At 51.9% G+C, this 10,285-nt stretch overlaps 1 protein-coding gene across 1 annotated transcript; it reads right to left on the minus strand.

Annotated features, from left to right (window-relative positions):
- Window positions 1–816: 816 nt before the first annotated feature.
- On the minus strand, window positions 817–7,199 carry LOC105884334 (quinone oxidoreductase PIG3-like). The gene is made up of 6 exons (XM_012788084.3): window positions 7,098–7,199; window positions 6,573–6,715; window positions 4,650–4,917; window positions 3,447–3,659; window positions 1,508–1,704; window positions 817–1,086 (listed from the first exon to the last, which is right to left on the minus strand). The coding sequence occupies exons 1-6, from the start codon at window positions 7,105–7,107 to the stop codon at window positions 907–909; spliced, it is 1,011 nt and encodes a 336-aa protein (XP_012643538.2). The 5' UTR covers window positions 7,108–7,199; the 3' UTR covers window positions 817–906.
- Window positions 7,200–10,285: the final 3,086 nt, after the last annotated feature.

Consider the following 10,285-nt stretch of genomic DNA (forward strand, 5'->3'; position numbering starts at 1 on the left):
GTAGAGCCATGGTGTGATTAAATTTGCATTTTGAAGAAATCACTTTTACTACAGCACAGAATATGGATTAGAAAAGAGTGGGTGTAGGGAGATAAATTAGAAAGCCATTGCAATAGCAGAGGTAAAAGGTGACAGTGGCTTGGATTAGGAGAGATGGTAGTGAAATGGAGGGAAAGGGAAGGGTCTGCTGGATAAGAAGATGCAAGAGAGAATGGGTATTAGGGATGACTTCTAGGTTTCTGGATTCTGTACCTGGATGGATAGTAATTGCTATTTATAGAAACAGGAAATCCTGGAGAGGAGCCGATGGTAGGTGATGATTATGTGTTAAATTCTAATGTGTTAAAATAGAAGCACCTTTGAGATCTCTAGGTGAAAATGTCCAGTAGTCAGTTTGATATATGTATCTGGAGCTCAGAGGAGGGGTTAGGGCCAGGCCTTTGTGTTTAGGAATTAACTTAGGCTAGTCCTTTAGTCTTCAGAACTGGCCTGAAAACAGGCCAGCTCCAAAGATCAAAGCACTAGCCTGAATTTGGGGAAAGAATGGATTTAGTTTCTTCCCCCAAATCCATAGCCTAACAGGCCTAGGATATGGCCCTAGGAAAAAATAACACTTCTCCTAAAATCTGTTATATTTGCTCTATAGTATATAAATACTTTCTAGTTTATATATAGTCCACAAAGAACTTTACCCAATTACAATGTATTTTACAGGTAACAAAGCACTCATATTTCTGTGGTCTCAGTTAATTCTCCCAACAGTGTTGTGAGACAGCCTGGTCCCAGTTCCCATCCCCTGGCCCAACTCAGCCCAATTCCAGGCCTGCCCATACTCCCATATCCTTGGCCCTATCCCCCACAATTCCCATAGGGCCAGTGTCTCCCATCAGCCACACCATGTTTGAGTCAGGGCATCTCCAGGATAATTTTGCCCACATTCTGGTTGGCTTCCATGCGAGAGTGGGCCTTCTGGACCTCGGCCATGGTGAAGACTTTATCCACGACAGGCTGCAGCTGCACAGCACTCCCAGGGGAGAAGTGGGACAGGACTTGTTCCGTGAAAGTCTTCACCAATGTTTCCTTATACTGAGGCAAGGAAATAGCCCATTAACAGGGTGTGGATGAGATTCTGTTGGCATCACACAACTTTGAGGAGAAAATCACACCATGCCTGCTTGGCCCTAGTACTAGCCTTGGTCCAAGGAGGTCAGACCAGATCAGCAATCAATATAAACACCCTTTGGCCCTGGGACCCCTGGAGCATCAAGGGAACCGCCCCCCCCCTAAAAGTATGGTCATCCCAGTGTGAATCTAGGGCCTGGCAGAGGGGAGCACTATGTCAGAGTCAAATGAGAAAGTAGACATACAGACTGAGTCTTCTGATGGGAGAGAGGTTAGGATAACCCTTAGATTCCCATCCAGAGGAAGGAAAGTTGACAGTGTCAGGAAAGGTTAATCGGCAGGAATCAAAGTGCCTAGAACCAGTTCAGATGTGTCTGTCACCTACCTTCTTGTCCCTGGACCTCAGCAGACTGGCCCGCAGACTTCCTCGCTTACACAACAGCTTGGAGAGCAGTGGTCCATTGACCTCGGCTCCCCCCATGAGGCCATACAGAACCCATCGGCCATCTGCGGCCAAACAGTGGAGGTTCTTCTCCCAGTAAGAGCCACCAATGCAGTCCAGGATCACATTGACACCCACACCTTGAGTAGTAGGTAGAAATGGCTTAGTCATTGTGGGAAGGCAGATACCTAAACTCCTCCCCTCTGGATCTAATTTTGCATATTCTCCCATGGGCCAGGAAATGAAGTGGGAAAAAGGCACTATCTGGAAGGCAGGAGGCACTCAGTTCTCTTAGAGAGTTGGGGGAGAAGTGCTAAGGTGTTCAGCTTTCAGAAGACCTCCAGCTAAGGAGATATGTCTCACAGTGGTTGTAAACATAGACTGATAAGGCCTTGAGTACTTGCTCCAGAGAGCAAGAATGGCATTGTTCTCCTCTGAGAAGTCAGTAGGCTTTGATAATTAAAGCTATGTAACCCTTTGGGCACTGGAGCCCCTGGAGCTTCAAAGGACTCCCCACCCCCAAATCTTTAAAAATATGGAAATCTCAATCTTGATCATGCTGCTGCTTTTTTTGCTGAGGCAGCCAGGAAGCTCAGAATCATACATTATACTGGATCACAGTTATTGTATTAACCCTTATGATTAGCTTATTTTTTTTCCACTTTTCCTGGGTTCATATTATTTATTTCTTTTTTTTTTTTCTTTTTTTTTTTTTTTTTGAGACAGAGTCTCGCTTTGTCGCCCAGGCTAGAGTGAGTGCCATGGCATCAGCCTAGCTCACAGCAACCTCACACTCCTGGGCTCGAGCGATCCTCCTGCCTCAGCCTCCCGAGTAGCTGGGACTACAGGCATGCGCCACCATGCCCGGCTAATTTTTTTTTTTTATATACATATCAGTTGGCCAATTAATTTATTTCTATTTATAGTAGAGACGGGGTCTCGCTCTTGCTCAGGCTGGTTTTGAACTCCTGACCTTGAGCAATCCGCCCACCTCGGCCTCCCAGAGAGCTAGGATTACAGGCGTGAGCCACCGCGCCTGGCCCATATTATTTATTTCTAATTAATTTTTCTTCCATCTGGAGTGGTTAGACCATTTTCAGGCTTTGTGAAAGGTATAGTAGAGAGAGAGGGGATAGGGAAGGAGAACCAAGAGAGGGTTGGGAATGACAGAGAAGGAGAAGGGAGATGTGGTGGGTGTCCTCTAGGATGGTCTGCTAATGACCTACATCTTCTGATATTTACAACTTTGGGTGATCCCTCCCTTTGAGTGTACATCATTTCTAACAAAAAGAACACAGCAGAAGAGATGGGATATTGCTTTCAAGATTAGGTACTAAAAGATGATTGCTTCCTTCTTGGGCCCTTTCTTTCACTCTTTCTTGTTCTCTCTGAAGGATGCCAACTGCCACATTTCAAGCTGTGCTATGGAAAGGCTCATATATCAAGGAACTGATGTCCCTGGCTAATGGTTGACAAGGACCTGAAGCCTGCCAACAGCCACAAGAGTGAGCTTGGAGGCAGATTGTTCCCCAGGTGAGCCTCCAGATGACTGTATCCCTGGCTGATGCCTTAGGAGAAACCTTGAGCTGGAGGACCCAGATAAATTTCTCCCAGATTCCTGACCCACAGAATCTGTGAGATAGTAAAAATTTGTTGCTTTAAGCCACTAAGTTTTGGGGTAATTTGTTATGCAGCAATAGGTAACTAATACAGGAGAGAGCAAGGAGGAGAAAAAGGTTATGAAGAGGAGGAAGTAAGACAAGAGAGGAAGGGTTAAGCCAGGGATCAGTTTGGCCTCTCCTCAAACACACGGGCTCCCCCAACACACACACACACACACACACACACACACACACACACACACACACACACACATACACACCCTGTGTGGCCTTCAGAGCCTCCTCGGAGAAGTCCTCTTTTTTGTAATCAAACCCAGCTGCAGCACCCAAGCTCTGGGCCATCTGGATGTTCTCCTTGGAGCTCGTGGTCACCAGGGGGATGGCTTTGAACAGCCTGGTCAGCTGGATGGCCGCCGTGCCCACACCACCTGTGCCGGCGTGGATGAGCACCGTCTCCCCTTCACACACTCCTCCTACGGCAATGACTCAAGTTAGAATACCCTGGGCCAGTGCGGGCATGGGGGTGGGAAGTGCAAGGTTGGCTTTGGAAACCTAAACCAGCTGTGCACCAAGGATGGGATGAGAGACAGGGCCAGAGGGGTACACAGGGCCTGGGTCACAAAGGCCTCTGAGTGTGGGGAGCACAAACGTTTTAGAGCAGGGGTGCCTTGATCAGAGCTGGGCTTGGGAAAGATTAATGCAGTGGACAGAGGAGTGGGTTGAGTGTCAGAGCTGTCCTGAAGGGGCCTCCTGAGCCAACGAGAGCTCCTGGGACAGAAAAATTCCCAGGCCAGATGTCTGGGCTGCTCTGATCCCCCCCCCTTCTTTTTGAGACAGAGTCTCACTTTGTTGCCCAGGCTAGAGTGAGTGCTGTGGCGCCAGCCTAGCTCACAGCAACCTCAAACTCCTGGGCTCAAGCAATCCTCCTGCCTCAGCCGCCCGAGTAGCTGGGACTACAGGCATGCACTACCATGCCCGGCTGATTTTTTCTATATATATTAGTTGGCCAATTAATTTCTTTCTATTTATAGTAGAGACGGGGTCTCGCTCTTGCTCAGGCTGGTTTCAAACTCCTGACCTTGAGCAATCTAACTGCCTCAGCCTCCCAGAATGCAAGGATTACAGGCGTGAGCCACCACGCCCGGCCTCTGATCCCTTTTTACGTAAGAGTTGGACCAAGAGTGTCTCCTCCACTGCCTGTGAGGGACCTTAGCAGAAGGGCTGAAGGACAGTTTCCTCCCCTCTGGGCACAGGGACAAGCAGCTCTGAGAACCTTGGTTCTGCCTCACATTGGTCATAAAAACTGACCATAGTTGTCTCCACGGGGGAGAGGTCTGGGTCAGCACTGAGGTTAGAGGCCAGGGTGTGTCGGTGTCGGGGGAGCACTCAGAGGTGAGGGTTAGGGCAGATGCCTGGGGTGGGGTGAGCAGCTAGCCTCAGGTGACGGGGCAGGGCCTCCTTACCCACACAGTGCAGCAGCTGGAAGGCAGTGAGCCAGGCCTCCGGGATGGCTGCAGCCTGGGTCAGGGACAGTCCCTCTGGGATAGGCATGAGCAGCCCTTCGGGGACAGTGACATACTGAGCCTGGCCCCCACCAGGCAGCAGAGCCATGGCTGGGTCCCCAATCTTCCAGTGCCCCTTGCAGCTAGGCCCCAGCTCTGCCACGTGTCCAGATGCCTCGAGTCCCAATATGCTGCTGGCTCCTGGGGGCGGGGCATACTGGCCTTGTCTCTGCATAGAGAAGGGTGCACAGGTCGTTTGGTCTGGTAAGAGGAGTTCAATGTTAGCCTTCCTTCTCGCTGAAGGGAAAAGGTGGGTGTTTGCTTGGATTCTACTTTTCATTTTCGAGGATGGAAAAAAATTCAGATAGTTTCCAAATAACAGTCATTCCAGAAACAGCTACTCAATGGGACCTTTTCAGAGATGGTGACGTAAAATATACCATCTAGAGGTCTTCACAGTCACTCTCTTAGTCCAGGGACAGTGCTGTGGATGGGGGGGGGGGTCAGGGAGCTGGGAGTGCAGTCTGCTGAGGTCTGAGACCCTGAGAGGTGGGGCTAGCAAGGGGACTTCCTGCCATCTGTGCCCTTGTTTCTCCTGCTCCAAACTTAGTTTGCACAAGAAGGTGGGCTATCATGAGGTCTTTTCTAGCTAGAAGCTGGGCTGCAGCACGGAATGTCATTCAAACTGGCTCTGATTCCTTCCTGCTGGGCTGAAGGGTGCTGGCCTGGCTCTGGGCCAAGAATTTAGACAACAGCGAGGGACTGAACTCACGAGTGCTTTGATGCAAGCCAGGGCCTGGATGAGGATGAGGCCCAATCAAAGGGACTGTGACACTGTGGTCACACTAGCTTAAGGGCATTTGTTCCCATGCACAGACTAATCCCCTCCTTCCTAAGAGCCAGCTGTCTGGACTTTGGAGACAAATGGCTCTGGGCTCAAATTCTGTCTCTGCCATTTATTCAACGAATACTTAGTGCATGCTGTGTCTGCCCTGTGCAGGGAAAAGCGCATCACCGCTGTCCTGGCGGAACTTACAGTCTAGTGAGGGAAGACAAGCTTTAAAGAAGAGGACTCACTTATGTATTAATACACACACACACAAACACACACACGAGCCAGGTCTGTGGATACTAACCACAGGCACTGTGAGAGAAGGCGGTGGACATAAAAAGAATGGCTAAAGAGCATCCCAGGGAGAGAGAAAGGCAAAGGCGACAGTTGTGAGGCAGGAAGGCGTGTGGAACATGGCTAGAGGTGGCGAGAGAGGGAGAGGAGGTGTCAGGCTGCAGGGCAGGCGGGCCCGCTCCATCCTCCGCGGCGCCGCGGGCGGGCTGGCGGGGGCGCTGCAAGCGCCGGGGTGGCGGCACGGCTCGGACGCGCGGGGCGCAGCGGTAATTCCGGATCTGTTGCGCCGCTGGGAGCGGGAGGCGCCTGCTGCCGAAAGGATGCAGGAGCCGGGGAGAAAGCAGGTCAGCCCCGGCTGCCGGCGCGAGCAGCTCGCTGGCCGTTCACCTCACTGTCCTCAGCGCTGCGAGGAACACAGCGCCCATCCCCGAGGGTGCAGTGAGGGCTAAACGAAGAACCCGCCGAGCTCAGTGCCAGGCAGGTGGGCGCCGAACAGACCGCAGCTCCTCTCCCGGCCGCGGTGGACGCCGGCGCGGGGCTCTGCGGGCGTGTGCACGGCGGCGCGGGGCGGGCCCGCGGGGTGCTGGGGTCCCCCTCCGGCGTCCCACTCGGACGCGGAGGCCCAAACCGCGCGTCCGGCCGCCCCGGCCCGGCTCACCCAGCTCGCGGCAAACCCGGCCGGGCTCAGTTCCCGATCCAGGCAGCCCTGCAGGGGGCAGGCCCTGGTCCCCCGCGCCCACCCCGCGGTGACTGGGTACCTGGAGTAAGTCCGCCCGGTTCAGCGCGCTGGCCGCCACCTTCAGGAGGACTTCCCCCTCCCCCGGGCTCGGCTTCGGCACCTCCTTCACGTAGAGGCTTTCTGGTCCTCCCGGCTTGTCAAAGTGCACGGCCAACATTTTTTCTGAGGACACAGGAGTAGAGGGGTGGGAGAAAGGCATGGACACTGGGACAGATTTGAAAGGAACCTTCTTCTCCAAAACAGGGTCACGGGACACCGCCCGCCTCACCGTCCCCGCTGCCTGCCTGGCCTCCCCAGTTTAGTCCAAGCTATCGCTGCTTCCTGAGTCCTCCGGCCCTGAAGAGGGACTAGTGCAGCCTGCTTTGGAATTAAAGAAATTGAGAGTCAGTCTTAGGCAAGCATGGGACTAAAACATTACATAATGCACCGTCCAGGGCCTGGCACAGGGCAGGGCCCTGCAGGTTGCCCCTTTCTCCTGGGATTTAGCCACTTTCCTGGGCTGGTGGCTCTCGGAAACCAAGGCCAGGAGGAAGGGGAGCCATACCTGCAGCCATCCTGCCAGGAGCCTCTGTGCCAGCAGTGCTGGGGTGACCAGGCCTGTTCCCTGCCTTAGGGGCCTCCTGCCACTGCAGCCCAATCAGGGAGGGACCAAGGCCCATTCCCTGTGATGCGGGTGTGCCCTGTTTGTTCATTTGAGAAATCTAATTATCAAAATGATCTAATTGGCCGGGCGTGGTGACTCACGCCTGTAATCCTAGCACTTTGGGAGGCCGAGGTGGGCGGATTGCTCAAGGTCAGGAGTTCGAAACCAGCCTGAGCGAGACCCCCCTCTCTACCAAAAATAGAAATAAATCAATTGACCAACTAAAAATATATATACAAAAAATTAGCTAGGCATGGTGGCGCATGCCTGTAGTCCCAGCTACTCGGGAGGCTGAGGCAGTAGGATCGCTGAGCCCCAGAGATTGAGGTTGCTGTGAGCCAGGCTGACGTCACGGCACTCACTCTACCCTGGGCAACAAAGTGAGACTCTGTCTCAAAAAAAAAAAAAAAATCTAATAACGTTATACAAGTTTGGTTCTTGAGGGAAACAACCTGCCCTCCACCCCCCCCAAACCAAGGCTGAGAAGGCTGGTTCTCTTCCCTGCATAGAGAGGGAGCTCTGGACGCTGCTCCGTCCTAAGGCAGGAGGTGGAAGGGCCGCAGCTGTGCCTTCTGAGTGTTAGGTTTGTTCCAGGTGGGAACCCGAAAAGTATGTATAGGACAGAATGTGGTTAATGCAAAACTTAGGCTTGTAAAACAATAGCTGCAAGAGTCTGGGGAGTCCCTGGACTTTGCAGATCTAATGGACAGCTGCAGCCAGCATTCCTTCCCCTCCCTCCCTGGTACAGACGAAGGCCATCTCTCCTTGGCTCTCCTGATTAGGACGATGCCAGAGCAGAAGGATGGATGCGACTGGGGAGAAAGGGTCGAGGAGTTGGTTGTTTGAAGAAGAATTTACTGCAAACAGCTGTTCTGCCCACCGTCCTCTGCCATACGCGAACTGCACGTAGCAGGAAGCAACTCTTCACCTGCCAGTTTGGCCTAGAAACAAAGAACTGAACAGGACAGGTGGGAGGGATCGGCTATCCCCATTTATTAAAACCCTCACTAAACCCCCTTCTGTGCTGACTCTCCCATATAGCCTGTGTGTGAAATGTGTCCTTCGAGTCATTCGCCCTTTCACTGGGCAGATAACTCATGTTGCCAGGAAGGGGTGACCATCGTGTGTCCTGTTCTGTGCCAGCCCTGTGAGAGGCAGAGACAGGGCAGCACGGTCTAGGGGAAGGTGAGAAGGTGAAGGGACAGGGAGTCCAAGGGACCCCAGGGACGGCCCCAAAGGCTACGGTGTTTGAGAGGGGAGAGCTGCTCAGGTGCATGGATGAGTACACCACCACCCCTCCCAGTCCCGCCACCCACACCTCACAAAGAGGTGGGCAGGTTGTGAGCTCCATTTCCAGGTGGGGAAATAGATTCAGAGAGGTCAGTGCCTTGTCTAGGATCACAGAGCCGGTCCACAGCAGAGCAGCTGCTGGAACCTGTACTCCTGAGTCCATGGGGGAGGCTTTCTCATCACCCGAAGGCTTCGTTGAAGGAGGAAAGAACAAGAGGGGAGGGAGGGAAGGAGGCGTGGAAGTAGCTGGCCTCACAGCGGGCGGGCAAAGGAGAGGCTGCCACAAGGTAGCGGGGAGTTTAGGAGGCTTCCCTGTGTGCCATGCAGATGTCTCCTTCTCTGAGTGCACTGACTCCCCCAAAAGGGTCAGCAGTAGGCCTCCTGGAAACCACAGAAAACAGGTTGCTTTTCCTAAAACCAAGCATCCCTGCTCTAGACCCCTTTCTGTTAAGATCCAAATTTTAGGGTTGGGTAGTAATATTCAGATGACTGATTGCAGTGTCTGTATTCCACGGTCCCTCACATTTCTAGTCTCTAAGAAGTCTCCCCAAAGACTCATGTTTTAGCAGAATAAACAGTATCTGCTGTGTTAGGCATGAGGTGGAGGCATGAGTCCAGAAACCTGAGTGCTCCAAGGGTACAGTTGCTGCAGCTCACCCTGATAGATAAATGGGTTTGGGGGGATAATCTCTCCTAGATGTCCAGGGGGCTCCCAGCTCCTCCAATGGGCTCTGTTAAGTTCTGCTGAGTCACCTTGAGGCAGCAGCTTCTCTAGTTCCAAGCCCAAGCTTGGGCAGCCCAGCAGCTCAAGGGTGACTCATGGTCTGGAACAGCATAAAGGTTGACACTTTCCCTCTGGGCACCAGCCACCTTCCCTGTCTGCAGGATTTTCCCTAGGCTGCCCCTCCCTCCTTCCATACACACCTCTCCCTGAGGTCGGTGAGGCAGATCCCAGTGGTGAGGACTTGGGAGTCAGCCGGATCAGGCCCTTTGTCCACCCTTGTCTTCTGTCTGTCAGGCTCCTGCCTCCGCCCTCTTCCTGGGCACCCATCAGCATGGCTCAGCGCCCAGGACGTTTCTCCTTACTTCAGGTCGTGGTCTTCACACTTTTTAATTCTCAAATTGACAAAACGCATTTTCAAAAGTTGTGTCCCCTCTCAAATTTTTAAGTTGATATCTAAAATTTAAATTTTATACCTTAAATTTAAATAATTGTGTAACAGAGGGAATGGCCTGAAAAAACCCCAGCAAAAATATTTTATCTCTTTAAAACATCCTGTTTTCTTTCTTTCTTTCTTTTTCTTTCTTTCTTTCTTTCTTTCTTTCTTTCTTTCTTTCTCTTTCTTTCTTTTCTTTCTTTTCTTTCTTTCTTTCTTTTTCTTTCTTCCTTCCTTCCTTCCTTCCTTCCTTCCTTCCTTCCTTCCTTCCTCCCTCCCTCCCTCCCTCCCTCTTTCTTTCTCTCTCTCTCTCTCTCTCTCTCTCTCTCTCTCTCTCTCTCTCTCTCTCTCTCTTTCTTTCTTTCTTTCTTTCTTTCTTTCTTTCTTTTTTAGACACAATCTTGCTTTGTTGCCCAAGCTAGAGGGCTGTGGCATCAGTCTAGCTCACAGCAACCTCAAACTCCTGGGCTCAAGCCATCCTCCTGCCTCACCCTCCCAAGTAGCTGGAACTACAGGTATATGCCACCACGCCTGGCTACTTTTTTCTAATTTTAGTTGTCTGGCTAATTTCTTTTTATTTTTAGTAGATATGGAGTCTCGCTCTTGCTCAGGCTGGTCTTGAACTCCAGACCTTGAGCAATC

Source organism: Microcebus murinus, chromosome 3 (genome assembly GCF_040939455.1).
Source record: "Microcebus murinus isolate Inina chromosome 3, M.murinus_Inina_mat1.0, whole genome shotgun sequence".
Lineage (NCBI taxonomy): Eukaryota > Metazoa > Chordata > Mammalia > Primates > Cheirogaleidae > Microcebus > Microcebus murinus.